This window comes from Lissotriton vulgaris, chromosome 5 (assembly GCF_964263255.1).
Source record: "Lissotriton vulgaris chromosome 5, aLisVul1.2, whole genome shotgun sequence".
NCBI classification, from domain to species: domain Eukaryota; kingdom Metazoa; phylum Chordata; class Amphibia; order Caudata; family Salamandridae; genus Lissotriton; species Lissotriton vulgaris.
In genome coordinates this window covers 1,094,748,123-1,094,762,404 of record NC_141693.1, presented here as the reverse complement: position 1 = coordinate 1,094,762,404, position 14,282 = coordinate 1,094,748,123, and the positions used below count along the sequence as shown (strand labels likewise).

General features: G+C 48.9%; 1 protein-coding gene across 1 annotated transcript in view; it reads left to right on the top strand.

Moving 5' to 3' along the window:
• Nucleotides 1-14,282, top strand: part of XPNPEP1 (X-prolyl aminopeptidase 1) — a 534,678-nt gene that overhangs the window by 349,920 nt on the left and 170,476 nt on the right. Inside the window, exon 13 of the mRNA XM_086922757.1 lies at nucleotides 10,202-10,260. Within this exon, the coding sequence (XP_086778883.1) occupies nucleotides 10,202-10,260 (59 nt within the window). The remainder of the gene's footprint in view (nucleotides 1-10,201; nucleotides 10,261-14,282) is intronic.

Below are 14,282 nucleotides of genomic sequence, written 5' to 3'. Positions count from 1 at the left end.
GCATGCCTCTGGGAACCTACTATCTTGGAATATAGCTGGGCTATGTTCCAAAATGGACTGTGGAGAGTGGTTTGAATTGGTCAGCAAGTATGACGTCTGCATTTTCCAAGAAACTTGGGCCTGTGATCCTGTTTATGCATTGGGATATCTGAATTATTATGTACCGGCCACCAAAGGTCCCAAGGGGAGACCAATGGGAGGCCTCACTATATGGGTCCGTCAGTCCCTGAAGATCCTAGTAAAAAATATAGAGCTAAATCACAAAGACATCCAGCTCATTAGACTAGAGAGGGACTCCTCTACTCCCATTGACATCTATAACTTATATGTTAGAGGGGAAAATGCTGGTAAATCTACGGTCTTATCGTCACTGTACAGTTACCTAGACACTCACTCTTCTGGGAATAACATCATACTGGCAGGAGACCTAAACCGTACTTTTGAACCCCTTGATACTGGTGAGGCTTTTTTAGGTGCGGAGGAAGATAATCTGTGGGAAATCCCTGCACTTGATTTAACCCCAATAACTCGCTGGACCGAGGATATCTTAAGCCTGAATGCTATGTGCCTTGAATATGGGCTAAGGGCTCTGAATGGTCGTACCAAGTCAGACAGAGTATCAGCCATGACCTTTGATAATGGAAGATCCAAGAGTCGTATTGACTATGTCATATGCTGTATGGCCCTATGGTCATCCATTATTGACATGGAGCTTAAGGAAAGGCTTGAGAGTGACCATAATCCTCTTTGCGTCCTCCACAAATGGTGGCTGTCTGATGTGATTGCCCCCAGTGTTTCTATCGATCCCTTACCCCCGTTGATTGTACCTACAAACGATTTACGTAGGCTGAGGTGGACTAGTGTTAAAACTGATGAGCTGGTTATGGAAAAAATAAACATGGCAACTGACAAGGCTATCATGGCCCTTGAGGGTGAAACTGGGCTTCTTTCTAGTATAAATAATGCCACTAAGGTCCATGAAGCTCTCTTTGATGAAATTAGAGGCCATTTCCTGAAATCGGCAAACAAAAAGACGCATGCCCACAGACCTGCACGTTGGTACAATCACAAATGTAAGCTGGCAAGAACCTCCTTGGGTGATGCTATTAAGAACAAGAACCTAGAGGCAATTAGATCTGCCAGGAAGCATTACAAACAATGTATAATAAGAGCGAAAAAAGATTGGGATGAGGCACATTGGAACAACCTGAAAAATGCTAGCGACCGTAAGGACTCCAGGTTATTTTGGCACATAGTTAAATGGGGACATGATAGGATAGAAGAAGCAAGCACTAATAATGTCCCCCAGGATGCTTGGGTAAAGTTCTTTAGCGAGCAGTATGCTTCTAGAGATCAGGCAGCGGATAGAAGGTGCACGAACGGTTTACCTACTGGGGATGACATCTTCACTAAGAATGAAATACTCGCTGCTTTAAAAACTGTTCGTAGTGGGCGGGCTCCTGGTATTGACGGGGTGCCGGCAGATGTTTTCCTGAATGACACTGATAGATGGTGCAGATACATTCTTTTGTTGATAAATTTGATTGCCAGGGGGGCAGATATCCCAGTGACTTGGAGGGGTGCTGAAATCATCCCTATATACAAAAAAGGAGATCGGGCACAGCCCGGTAACTACCGCCCCATTAGTTTAATAGATACCATCCAGAAAATAGTGGGCCGAGTAGTTGTCAACAGGTTGCTGGATTGGGTTGATGAACACAACATCTTATCCCCCTTTCAGGCCGGATTTCGCAGGGCAACCAGCACTGTGGATCAAGTCTTCCGTTTTCAACTAATACAGTGGAAGACCGTGGTGCTGGGGGGAGGCAGCCTGTATGCAGCATTTGTTGATTTGCGGGCTGCCTTCGACCTAGTACCGAGGGCGAAACTGTGGGAAGTGCTTGAGACACTAGGGGTCCCTGGGGATCTGCTGATTTTAATTACGCGACTGCATGAGGGCAACTATGCCAAAATAAGATGGGGAGGATACGGGAACAACACTGCCGAATTTCCTGTTGAGCGCGGGGTTCGGCAGGGATGTTCAATGGCTCCTACTCTGTTTACCCTCTTTATTAATGGTGTTGTTTCCCGCATGCAATCTCAGGCTGTGGATGCCCCTTCTCTCGCTGGGGAGAAGGTCCCCATTTTAATGTTCGCCGATGACACTTTAATTTTATCAAAAACCCCCAGTGGCTTACAAAAAGCATTGGCAATATTTGACGGGTTCTGTACTGACCACGGACTTGAGGTGAATGCGACCAAGACAAAACTCATGGCTTTTAACCCACATAGAAATTTTAAATCGAATATTACCATGAGTGGCCGCATTCTCGAAGTTGTAAAATCCTTCACCTATTTGGGGATCTTGATCTCCAATGACAATAAGTGGCAGCAACACCTTAATATCGCTACACTAAGGCACAAGCAGCTATCTGGGGCTATAATTAAGGAGCATAGGAAGTCAATGACTAAACCAATTAAACCACCACTGATAATATACGAGACAAAAGCAATTGGGTCTGCCTTGTATGGTGCGGAGCTATGGGGGTATGAAAACCTCCATGAACTCCAACTATCCGAAATAAATTCTTGAGGTCATTGACGGGTACTCCACAGAGTAGCCCACTATTACCCCTGCGCTACGAGTTAGGTAGAAGAGAGCTTACGGAAAAGGCTAAACTGCGCCCGATATTATTCTGGCGCAGACTTTGGACCACACCAGAACTCTCTCATTATGCGGAGGGGTTCTCTGATGTCATTAAAGCTGATCATTACAATAAAATCAGGTGGTTTAAAACATTAAAGATTGTACTGTTCAATCTAGGACTTCATGCCTTATGGGCAGATCCTGCTGGGGCTTTATTTCCCTCTAAGACTGTGTTAAAAGACATATTTTGGGAACACGTAGCTAATAGTAGCTTACTTAACACCAACAGTGGGACTATGACCACTGGCTACTTAGAAACTAAAATGTTCCCCATTTATGAAAAGTACTGGGACTACATAATGAACCCCCTGGACAGGAAATTGTTATTTCAAATGAGGGTAGGTTCGCTCCCACTCTGTAACTTAACAGCCAAATAGAAAACAGGGGGGCAGTACTATGTCCAGCCTGTGGGGTAGGAAAAGAAACCCTAGGTCATTTTCTGTTTTGTTGCCCAGTATATGCTGCCCCAAGGCAAGCCTGGTTGGCTCCTATGTGTAGGAATTTAGGTACAAAAAGTAGCACTGCGTATAGTAAAATCTACCACCGAAGAATGGATCAATATTGCAATCGCAAAGTACCTGGGATGGGCGTGGGTTTTAAGGATGAGACTGCTGGCAAGTTAAATACTGCTATCAAGTCGCTCAGAGACTGCTAGACATTTGTCTATTCTCTGTAACTGCTTAGTAAATAGCCAGAGACTGCTAAACTAACGTTTATTCTCTGTAAATCTTAACTGACCAGAGACTGCTATGCACTCGTCTATTCTCTGTTTATGTAATCTGTCATCGGCTTAATATTGATTTTTTAATGCAATGAATTCTTTTTTAATGTATGATCTCCTGGGGATAATTATATTGTTATTATGATCATTCCCCTCTGGTCTCTATTTGTCGACGATAATGATTTTTGCACCTGTACATATGATGTGTCATTGTTTTTAAATTGTCAAAATACGTATGTGCTTGTTTGATTGATCATGTAAATTTAATTGCTTTTTAATTGTATGTATGTTTGTCTGCTTTTATGAGTAATACTCGAATAAAGCACTTTTTGAATTTGAATTTGTAACGGGTGAAGCTCTTGTGTGCCAGCCTATTTCTCATGATTTCTAGTACATTCTTTTTTATACCTCTCCCTCACCAACTTCCTGCTTTCCATTTCTGATAGATACATCTGCCAATGGATTCCTCACCTTGTGAATATCCCTTTGCGTCCGCAACATTCAGAAATTCTTTTTGTAGCTTCGCGCCGACGTGGACGACTACACAGAGGCACGGCATCCCGCGCGACTCCGCTGACGTCACCGACACCATAATAGGCCCTTGCTGGCGTGACGACATCAGTTCCCTTTTTTCCGCGTCGTCGACGCTAACGGTTTCAGGGAATCTCTGTGGCTGTTGGTAACTTTGTTACTGTTTTCTCAGTTTTCCTGCTTCTTTGTATCTCTAACGATGTTGACTAAGAAGACTGGATTCAAGCCTTGTGGGGAGTGCGGCAAAATGATGTCAATCACGGACCCACACGAGGATTGTATCTGGTGCCTGAGTTCGGACCATGATGTCGACGGCTGTTCTTCGTGACGAAAGATGAACCCGAAGGCGCTTCGTGAGAGGGAGACCAAGCTTCTGATGGCGAAGTTGAGAGGTAGAAAAGAAAAGAAGACTTTGAGATCTCGTTTGAGAAAGGCGAGGTCGAGATCAAGATCCCGTACGGCGTCGCCTTCGAAGTCTTCATTCGATCATGCTTCGAAGTCGAAGAAGAAACATAAGACGCGAAGGCATGAATCTCGACGTCACTCCGGTAAGGATTTGGACTCGAGACCAAAGTCGCCCAAGAGGAAGCATGGAAAGGATGGTGTGTCTCCATCTGCAGAGGTCTTGAATCCAGAAGGTGAGGCTTCGCCTTTGGAGTCGCGGGCTCAATCACCGACTCCGGTTCCGAATCCATCTCTGGCGCCGTCTCTGGCTCGAGAGGATGAAGAGGTCCCTTTGAATGAAGGTTCAGTACCTGTGAAGGAAGAGGCAAATCCTGAACCTCTAAAGGGTCAGTCTGAGGGATCTTACCCTCCTTTCCCAGCTCCAGGTCAAGACCCTACAGCATCTTTAAATGCTATGTATGGTGTCTATTCCAGAGCATGGTACCCCTCTGGTGCACCTTCGGGTCCTATGGGTCCTCTGGCTTTTAATGTAGGAGTTCCCCACTCCTATGCTCCAGCACCCTTTATGCCTTTTATGCCGGCTCCGACACCGCCTTGGCATTACTCTGCGCCTCCAAGGTATTGGACGCCGATGCCGACGTCGCCTGCTCAGAGTCGACCTCGAGAACAGCGCCCTGGGCCTTCGGATTCGATCTCGACGTCGATACTGGCTCCGTCGGAGTCGTTCACGGATCCAACGGCTCTGAAGTTGAAAGAGCGGTCCAGAAGGGATGCTCAGCGCCTCATAGAGGAGCAAAGATATAGAGAGGGGGAGGCTGAGATGGAAAAAATGGAAAAAGGTGAGCTTCAGTAGGATTTTTTCGAGGATCTAGGAGAAGCTAGTGGTTTGGATGTTTCTCCTGAATGGGAGCTGCCATCTGTGTCTGATGCTTCTTCAAAGGATGCTAAGCCATACCACATGTTCATGAAGAAGGCTGCTGAACGTTTAAATTTAACTCTGCCTACAGTGGAGTATAAGTCTAATCTCTTGACTGAGGTTCTCCATTCCCCAAGTTCTGCAATTGAACCGTTGCTTTCCTTTAATGAGGCGTTAACTGAGCCTATTTTGGAGGTTTGGAGCAAGCCTCTTACAGCTCCTGCAGTGTCTAAAAGTGTTGCAAGGAGGTATAGAGTTGCACCTGGGGACCCTGAATTTTTAACCTCGCATCCTTCGCCTGAAAGTCTGGTTATTCAAGCAGTCTGTTCAAAAAAGACTGTGGGTGCATTCCCTCAAGTGCCTGGGGATAAGGAAGCTACAAAAAACAGGATCAGACTGCGAAGAAGTCCTTTTCTTCAGCAAGTATGGCTTTAAAATCTACTAATGCCACTTGCCTTATGGGGGAGATACATTCACGCCCTTATGGATTCGTTGCGTCTGTTGGCTCCTAAAATTCCAGATGACAACAGGAAGGATTTTGAGGAGGTGTTGTCTGATACACAGGCGGCTGCACGCCAAGTGATCCAGAGTGGGCTAGATACTGCGGATTCAGTTGCTCGCATCATGGGAACTTCTGTTGCCTCTAGAAGGGCTGCCTGGCTGAAGTCATCTGACTTTTCGGCGGACGTTCGGGCTGCATTATTGGATTTGCCCTTTGACGGTGTTGGGCTTTTTGGAAAAAAAAACTGATGCAGCTTTAGAAAGATTTAAGGACAGTAGGGCTACTGCCAAATCTTTGGGGCTGCAGACCAGAGGTTCATCTACCAAAAGGTATAGAGGTTTTGGACGTTTTTCTCTTAGTCCCTACCGGCAAGGCCAACAGCAGCACCAGCAGCAAAATCCCCTGTATAGGTCTTACAGGGGTATGCAAAGAGCTCGTCTTAGAGGACGTCAAGCCTCCTCCTCCTCCTCCTCTTCCAACCTCCCAGCCACAGAAAAGCAGCCCTAGATCCGCCATTCCGGATCATGCGGGTCCTGTAGGGGGTCGGCTTACCTATTTTCTACGGGATTGGGAATCGGTTACATCAGATTTTTGGGTTCTCAATCTCGTAGAAAATGGGTATGCTCTTCCCTTCCGGGAATTCCCTCCAAATTACCCTCCTTGCCAAGGTTTTTGCACGGATGAACACTTGTTACTCCTGCGGGAGTAAGTGCAGACACTGTTAAGAAAGGGTGCAATAGAGTTGGTTCCAGAGCAGGAAAGGGGTCAGGGATGCTACTCCTGGTTTTTCCTGATACCCAAGAAGGATGGCAGGCTTCGTCCAATCCTGGATCTCAGGATCTTGAACCTTTACCTAAAACAGGAGAAGTTCAAGATGCTCACCCTTGCACAGGTTCTTCAGGTGCTGCAGGAAGAAGACTGGATGGTGTTGATCGATTTGCAGGATGCATATTTTTACATTCCTATCCTGCAGTCGCATAGGAAGTATCTCCGTTTTACGGTGGGATCACAGCATTACCAGGTTGCGGTCCTTCCGTTTGGTCTTACTACTGCGCCTCGAGTCTTCACCAAGGTGATGGCTGTGTTGGCAGCATATCTCAGAAGATCGGGGATACCGGTATTCCCGTATCTGGACGATTGGCTGATCAAAGCGGAATCTCCAGAGAAAGTGCTCCATCATCTGCAAGACACAACTCAGTTGTTGTACAGGTTGGGTTTTTCGATAAATGTACCCAAATCTCACCTGGTTCCCTCCCAGCGCAACCTGTTCATAGGTGCGGTACTGGATACAACTGTATGTCGGGCATTCCCTCCACCTCAAAGAATTTGCAGCATACAGGAAATGATTCCTTTATTCTTCAATGAAGCGGTTGTTCCAGGCCTGAAGGCCCTTCGCCTGCTCGGTCTGATGGCTTCCTGCACTCTGTTGGTCAACCATGCAGGCTGGCACATGAGGGCACTCCAGTGGTGCCTCCGCAGGCAGTGGTATCACCACAACGGAGATCTCAGGGAGTCTGTCAGGATCTCCAGAGAAGCTGCAGCGGATCTGACTTGGTGGGGAGTGGAAGGCAACCTGTCTCAAGGAAAGCCCTTTCAACGGCCTCCATCCGTGGCCACAGTGATATTGGATGCATCCACTCTAGGGTGGGGTGCTCATCTGAGGGATCTGGAGGTCAAGGGTCTTTGGTCTCCAGAGGAAAGGTTGCTTCACATCAACCTTCTAGAATTGAGGGCGATACGTCTGGCTCTCAAGGCCTTCCTTCCTTCCCTTCGCGGTCGGTCGGTTCAAGTCCTGACGGACAGCACCACCGCGATGTGGTATGTCAACAAGCAGGGAGGAGTAGGGTCACATTGTCTCTGCAAAGAGGCCCTGCGTCTCTGGTCCTGGGTTCAGGACCATCAGATTTGTCTAATGGCAAATCATCTGGCCCGAGTTCTGAACGTTCGAGCAGACAGTCTCAGTCGGCAGTTCTCAGCCGACCACGAGTGGAGGCTCCATCCAGAGGTAGCTTGTTACGTCTTTCGGACGTGGGGGACTCCTCAGGTGGACCTGTTCGACACTCGCGAGAATGCTCACTGCCCTTCATTCTGCAACCTCCAGTATCCGATGCAGGGAGCGTTGGGGTCACATTTCAGTTGGGTTGGGATTCGCGACTCCTTTACGCGTTTCCCCCCATATCCTTGATTCCTCGGGTTCTGAGGAAGATTCGCCAAGACCGGGCCCAAGTCATATTGATTGCCCTGGATTGGCCAAGAAGGGTGTGGTACACAGATCTTCTCCACCTCTCCTCCTGCCCGCCGCTCCGTCTCCCTTTCAGGGCAGATCTCCTCTCTCAGATGGAGGGGCAGGTTCTACACCCCCACCTCCAGACCTTACACCTTCATGCCTGGAGATTGAACGGGGCAACCTGAATTCCTTTTCTCTTCCACATGATGTGGTGGATGTCATCTTATCTGCCAGGCGTGAATCCACCAAATCTATCTATTCGTACAGATGGTCTAAATTTGTCACTTGGTGTGGAGAGAAATCTGTTGACCCATTGAAGGCTCCGTTATCAGATATATTACAGTTTGCTCTTTCTTTAGTGCAGCAAGGGTTTGCTGTTGCCACAGTCAAGGGTTATCTTTCGGCTATGTCGACATTTCTCTGTTTACCAGATCAGCCGTCATTGTTCAAATCTCCTGTGGTTTTAAGATTTTTGAAGGGCCTTACAAATAAATTTCCTCCTACTGCTTTCATTGTGCCCCAATAGGACTTAAATCTGGTGCCTACTTTCTTGATGGGTTCTCCTTTCGAACCCTTGCACAAGTGTCCCTTGAGACTTTTGTCTTTTAAGACGTCTTCCTGGTTGTAATTACCTCGGCAAGGAGGGTAAGTGAGCTTCAAGCTCTTAGTTCTAAGCCCCTGTTCTTGACCATTCATGCTGAACGAATGGTTCTCAGGACCAGGGCTGCTTTTCTGCCTAAGGTGGTAACTCCTTTCCATCTAGGACAGTCCATTACCCTTCCTACCTTCTATCCTCCCCCCTCACCCTTCCAAGGAGGAGGAGAGACTTCACCGCTTGGGCCCTAAGAGGGCGGTGAGCTTCTACTTGGACAGAACAAGAGAGTTCAGGGTGGATGACAAGCTGTTTGTTGGATTTGCTGGCTGCAAGAAAGGAAGAACTGTGCACATGCGCACACTTTCAAGATGGATCATACTATGCATCAAGATCTGCTACTCCCTGGCCGGTAAGGAACCTCCAGAGGGTATAAGGGCTCATTCTACTAGAGCAAAGTCTTAAACATCTGCTTTGTCTAGGGGTGTACCTGTAGAGGATATTTGTAGAGCGGCAACTTTGGCCTACCTCCACACTTTCGCGAAGCATTACTGCTTGGATTCCGAGGTGAGGAGGAACGGCCACTTCGCGCGCTCTGTCCTCCAGGATTTTCTGGTATAGGAGAGTGGACACCCTTCTCCGGGAGTGAGGACTGCTGTGGGACTCTATTCACAAGGTGAGGAATCCACTGGCGGATGTATCATCAGAAGAAACAAGTTACTTACCTTCGGTAACGCTTTTTCTGGTAGATACAGTATCTGCCTGGGGATTCCTCACATGCCCACCCGCCTCCCCGTTGTCCACTCTTCTATACCTTAGATAATGACAATGTTGAATATATATATATGTTATTCTACTTGAATTACTGCATTGTCTTTATACTGTGTGTGTTATCTTGACTATTGTATACTGTGTATATATCTACTGTTGTCAGTCCGTCCGTGTGCCTTTGAAGGCACGGAAAAAAGGGCGGAACTGATGTCATCACGCCGGCGTGGGTCTATTATTGTGTCGGTGACGTCAGCGGAGTCGCACGCGAGGCCGTGCCTCTGTGACGTCGTCGCAAAGCTACAAAAAGAATTTCCGAATGTTGCTGACGCAAGGGGATATTCACAAGGTGAGGAATCTACAGGCAGATACTGTATCTACCAGAAAAAGCGTTACCGAAGGTAAGTAACTTGTTCTTTTCACTCAGTATGGTACTTTGAAACTGGCAAAGGCTGGAGGCGTCTATTATTCCCCCAAAAAGATAGCAGAGGCTGACAGACCTGGTGCTTCTGAAAGGTTCTTAAGCCTATGACGCTTTTATACCCAGGTCAGACATCCATACTCCCTGGGTGCAATCAGCTTTGTGTGGACGGCCTGTACAATGACGTCCAGGATCTTGGAAGTTCTGTTGGCCATTTTTAGGATATCATCTCTGTAGAAATGCTTTGATTAAGGTTATTACACTTAAAAACATTTTTTTACAGGAGGGCATATAATAATGTCCCTGTCATCTTGGAATTCATTTAGTTCAAATTGTATATTGATCTGTAGTGCACAGTTTGTGATACTGCTGTTGTCCTGACCATCTTTGCTTGTATTCTTATTATTCTAGGTTCCCAAAGGAACAGTTACAGAAATCTCTGCCTCTGACCAAGCAGAAAAGTTTCGTAGGTAAGCTACTTGAGAAGGTGCACAGCTCAGTGGACATCGGAGGAAGTGGCATAGGCTTTAACTTGGAAGCATTAACATTTAGTGACCTGCACCTATTTCGCAGATTTTCAGCATGAAATGTAGCAGTGTTAAGTGACACTTTGGTTGTTTACTGAGAACACAAGTGAGTAGGTAGCCTATTGATTTGTGTTTTCATCTGACCATACAATATTCTAAATCAACATCCATCCTTTTGTGGGTAAATAACTTGTGGGAAATCCCAAACTAATCTACCTATGCTCCCATGTGGCTGACGGTTGTTCTCTTTCACTTTCGACCGCTGCATTACAATGCAAGCGGTCAAAAGTGAAACCGGCTGGAATCCAACAGGCTCAACGAGCCCGACCTTCAGTCGCAGGAATCACTGTTGTCCATTGGATAGTGCTTCCGCCATCGGGATTACATTGTCTGTTTCCTACAGGCTTTCCATGTTGCGCTTTCCGAATGGAAAGCCTGTCAAAAAGCGACTTTTGGTGCCCCTTGCTGCGCCCCCCTTCATCCTGCGGCCTCCGGTTGGGGGCACAGGGAGCACCTATGATGCCCCCCTGTTAATCCCTGCACCAGTATGGCAGGCATCTTGAGGTGCCTGCCACGCGATGCAGAGATGAACAGATTCTCGCATTTCTTTACAGGAGCTTGTGCTGCGTCCAGTTTATGGCTGCATCACAAGCTTCCATAGAAGAATGGGAGAATGTGACTGTACCATATGTGTTCGCATTGTAATACTGTTGTCGGGACCACCGACCGGAGGTTGGTCGGTTTCACTTCCGCAATTACATCGTAATAAGGCCCTTAATACATGTGTGGGCCTTTTCATTTAGCCAGCTCCACTCTATGAATTAAAATTCTCTTTCTGGAAGTGTGAAGTCTTTTTTAGAGTTAGATACTGTGTGTAATTGTGATATCTGGTGGTTCAGTCCAAAATGTAAGATAGGAAAAAACCTTTCTAACTTTAGGTGTGTATCAACATATGCAGACCTTGATCGTCACATCAACCATAAGCTGACAATCTGACCTACATTTTAGATTCTTGTTTCTGCCGTTTAGTTTGGGGGTATATTGACAAAATTCTTAAGTAAGCTGACGAACAATTCGTCAAAGAAATTTGAAGTAATGATGCTAAGGGTACCTAGTCTTAATGCTGAATCAGAATTTTTAGGGATATTGTTAATGGAAACGTTGACATAGTAGTAGAGTGATAGTTGCGCAGTGTACAGTCCATTGAAGTCATGTATGCCATTTTGTATTTTGAGCACCCTCCTCAAATTCTGCCCTAACTGTAATAGGTAGTTCTGTAGTAGGGGATCTCTGTGTATAGTCCTAATCTAGTGAATAGTCCCGCCCATGTGCGGGGACCGCGGAGCAATCAAAAATAGTCTCTTAAGCTGTCTTTTTGTGCAGTACTGCATAGACACTTAAGAGAGAATCTAAAGACCGATAATGCAGCCAAGGCTACACTGTCCAGTACTTCAACTAGATATTCCACCAAATTTAACATCAGTACAGCCTGCCAAGTTTCTTACACAGAAAAAACTTCCCCTTTTACCAAGAAAGCCTCTGGAATGATAGAGAGGAAGGGGTGGACAGACAAGCCCCATAGGCTGCCATTATGTGGCTCAAAAAAGGAATACTGTGCCTTTAAGGAAACTTTCTAGAACTCTCAGTATCCCAGAATGCACAGCAGGTCCCCTCCACTTTCAGTTCTTTTTTCCGACTCCTGCTAGCAGGACCCTGGGAACTCTCCCTTTTTAGGATTTATTTCAATTTATCTGAAAGAGACATGTTAGTGATAGATTCCTTACCTTAGAATATCCCCAGGCGTCAGACTAGATCCAGAAAATTTTGCGTAGCGATACCCCTGCGCGCCGGCAGGCGTCGTCCGCAGCATCGCGTCCGTCGTCCGCGTCCTTAGCGCCGGAATGACGTTGTCGGAGTACTTAGACGCCGCCCATGCGCGCTGACGTCAGTTCTTCTTTTTTCCGCGCCAGCTAGCGCAGATCCGGAGAAGCTCTACCCCTTAGTCTTTTTTGTCTAAACTTTTTGATCTTTTTGATCATTTCTCTACTCGAGCCGGTAGGGATGCCCGGGTTTAAACCCTGCTCCAGGTGCGACCGACTGATGTCAGTTACCGACCCCCATCGCCGGTGCCTCAAGTGTTTAGGCCTCGACCATGACGACCGCATCTGCTCCGACTGCCGGGCCCTGACGTCTAAAGCTAGGCGGGAGCAGTCCCGCAAGCGACTGGAACTCCGGCAGTCGGCCCAGCGCCGCTCCAGGTCCCGGTCCCACGGGTGGTTGAGGGACCGGTCGCGGGGTCGGAGCCCTCGCAGCTCCGGGAGTGGACATCGGTCATCATGATTCAAGTCCTCAGGTAAAAGGCATAAGAGGTCGGAGAGACATCATCGTTCCTCCGACCCACCCCGACGCTCGCACGATGCGGCCGGGGGTTCGAGTGATACCACCCGCGCGGCTCCGACGGAGTCGCAGTCGTCGTCGTCGTCGCCGCCTGCCCCACACCTTTGGGTCCCTGGGCAAGACGCGGAGCCGGAGGAGATTGAGCGGTACCTCATGGCCTTGAGGTTCCTCCCTCCTCAGCCGGGTTCCATGGAGCCTCGGGCCCAACGGCCCTGGCGGGTGGGCCTATCGGGCCGGGTGCTTCGGCCCCGGCGCCGCCGGCGACTTCGGTCCCGGCGCTGCAGGACCTCTCTGGATCCGCTTCCGGATCCGGGTCGTCCTCGCCGACGCCGGCCCTATGGGTGTCGCCCCCGGGGCCTGCTATGGGCGCCGTCCCTGATCCTACCCCCGGTCCAGTTCTGGCACCGGAGCGGCGCCGATGGGCGCCGCTTCCGACGGCCTTTGGAGATTTTTATTTCCATTAACAGGACCCTTCTGTTGAACCTGTACTACAAGAGATGAGTGACGAGGGTGATTGAGAGGGGTCTGATGACCCTCTGGCACGGGAGTGCCAGACACCAAAGGACTGGACATATGAGCTTGGGGAGGCCAGAGGCATTGACACTTCGCCAGACACTGGATTTGTCTCCCCTTCCACCATGGCTACGGAGGAGGGGGCTGCTTATAGTGTAGTGGTGACACGGGCGGCCAAGGCCTTAAACCTTGAGCTCCCTGTCACGTCCGTGAGGACTAACCTCCTCACTGAGGTCCTTAAACCGCAGGCAAGCTCCAGTGAGCCTCTGCTGCCATTTAATGAGGCCTTGTGTGACGTTCTTGTGGGCACTTGGTCCAAGCCCGCCACAGGTCCGCCTGTGGATAGGAACGTGGCCAGACGCTACCTCCCGGCCCTGGGCGACCCTTGCTTTTTGTCCACCCACCCCACCTCCGAGAGCCTGGTCATCCAGGCCTCCACTTCCCAGACCGCATTCCCGACGGCTCTGCCCGATCGGGAATCCAAGAGGTATGAGCAGTTCGGGAAGAAGGTGTTTTCGTCCCTGAGTTTGGGACTGCAGTCAGTTAATACTGCATGCCTCTTGGGCCGCTACACCCACACCCTGTGGGACGCGGTCGCGAACGTGCTGCCACAATGTCCGGAAGAGGTTCGGGCAAAACTCACCCAAACCCTTTCGGAGGGTCGAGATGCAGCGCGGTATTCCATCCGGTGTGGGCTGGATACCACGGACTCACTGGGCAGGGCCATGGCAGCAACAGTGGCGGTTCGACACCACGCCTGGCTGAGGTCCTCCAACTTTTCGGCCGATGTCCAGGCCACTCTTCTGGACATGCCGTTTGATGGCTGTCGCCTCTTTGGCGACAAGGCAGACCATGCGCTTGAGCGATTTAAGAACTCCAGGGCTACGGCCAAGTCCTTGGGCCTCTCGGCCCCTCGCCAGCAAACGGGTGCCTTTCGCTCCTTTCATGGCCAAGGAAGAGGCGCCCCACACGTGCTGCCAGCCACGCGCCGCAGAATGTCCAACAGCGCGGTGGCGGCAATGGAAACCGCCGTGGCGGCGGTCGGGGACAACGGC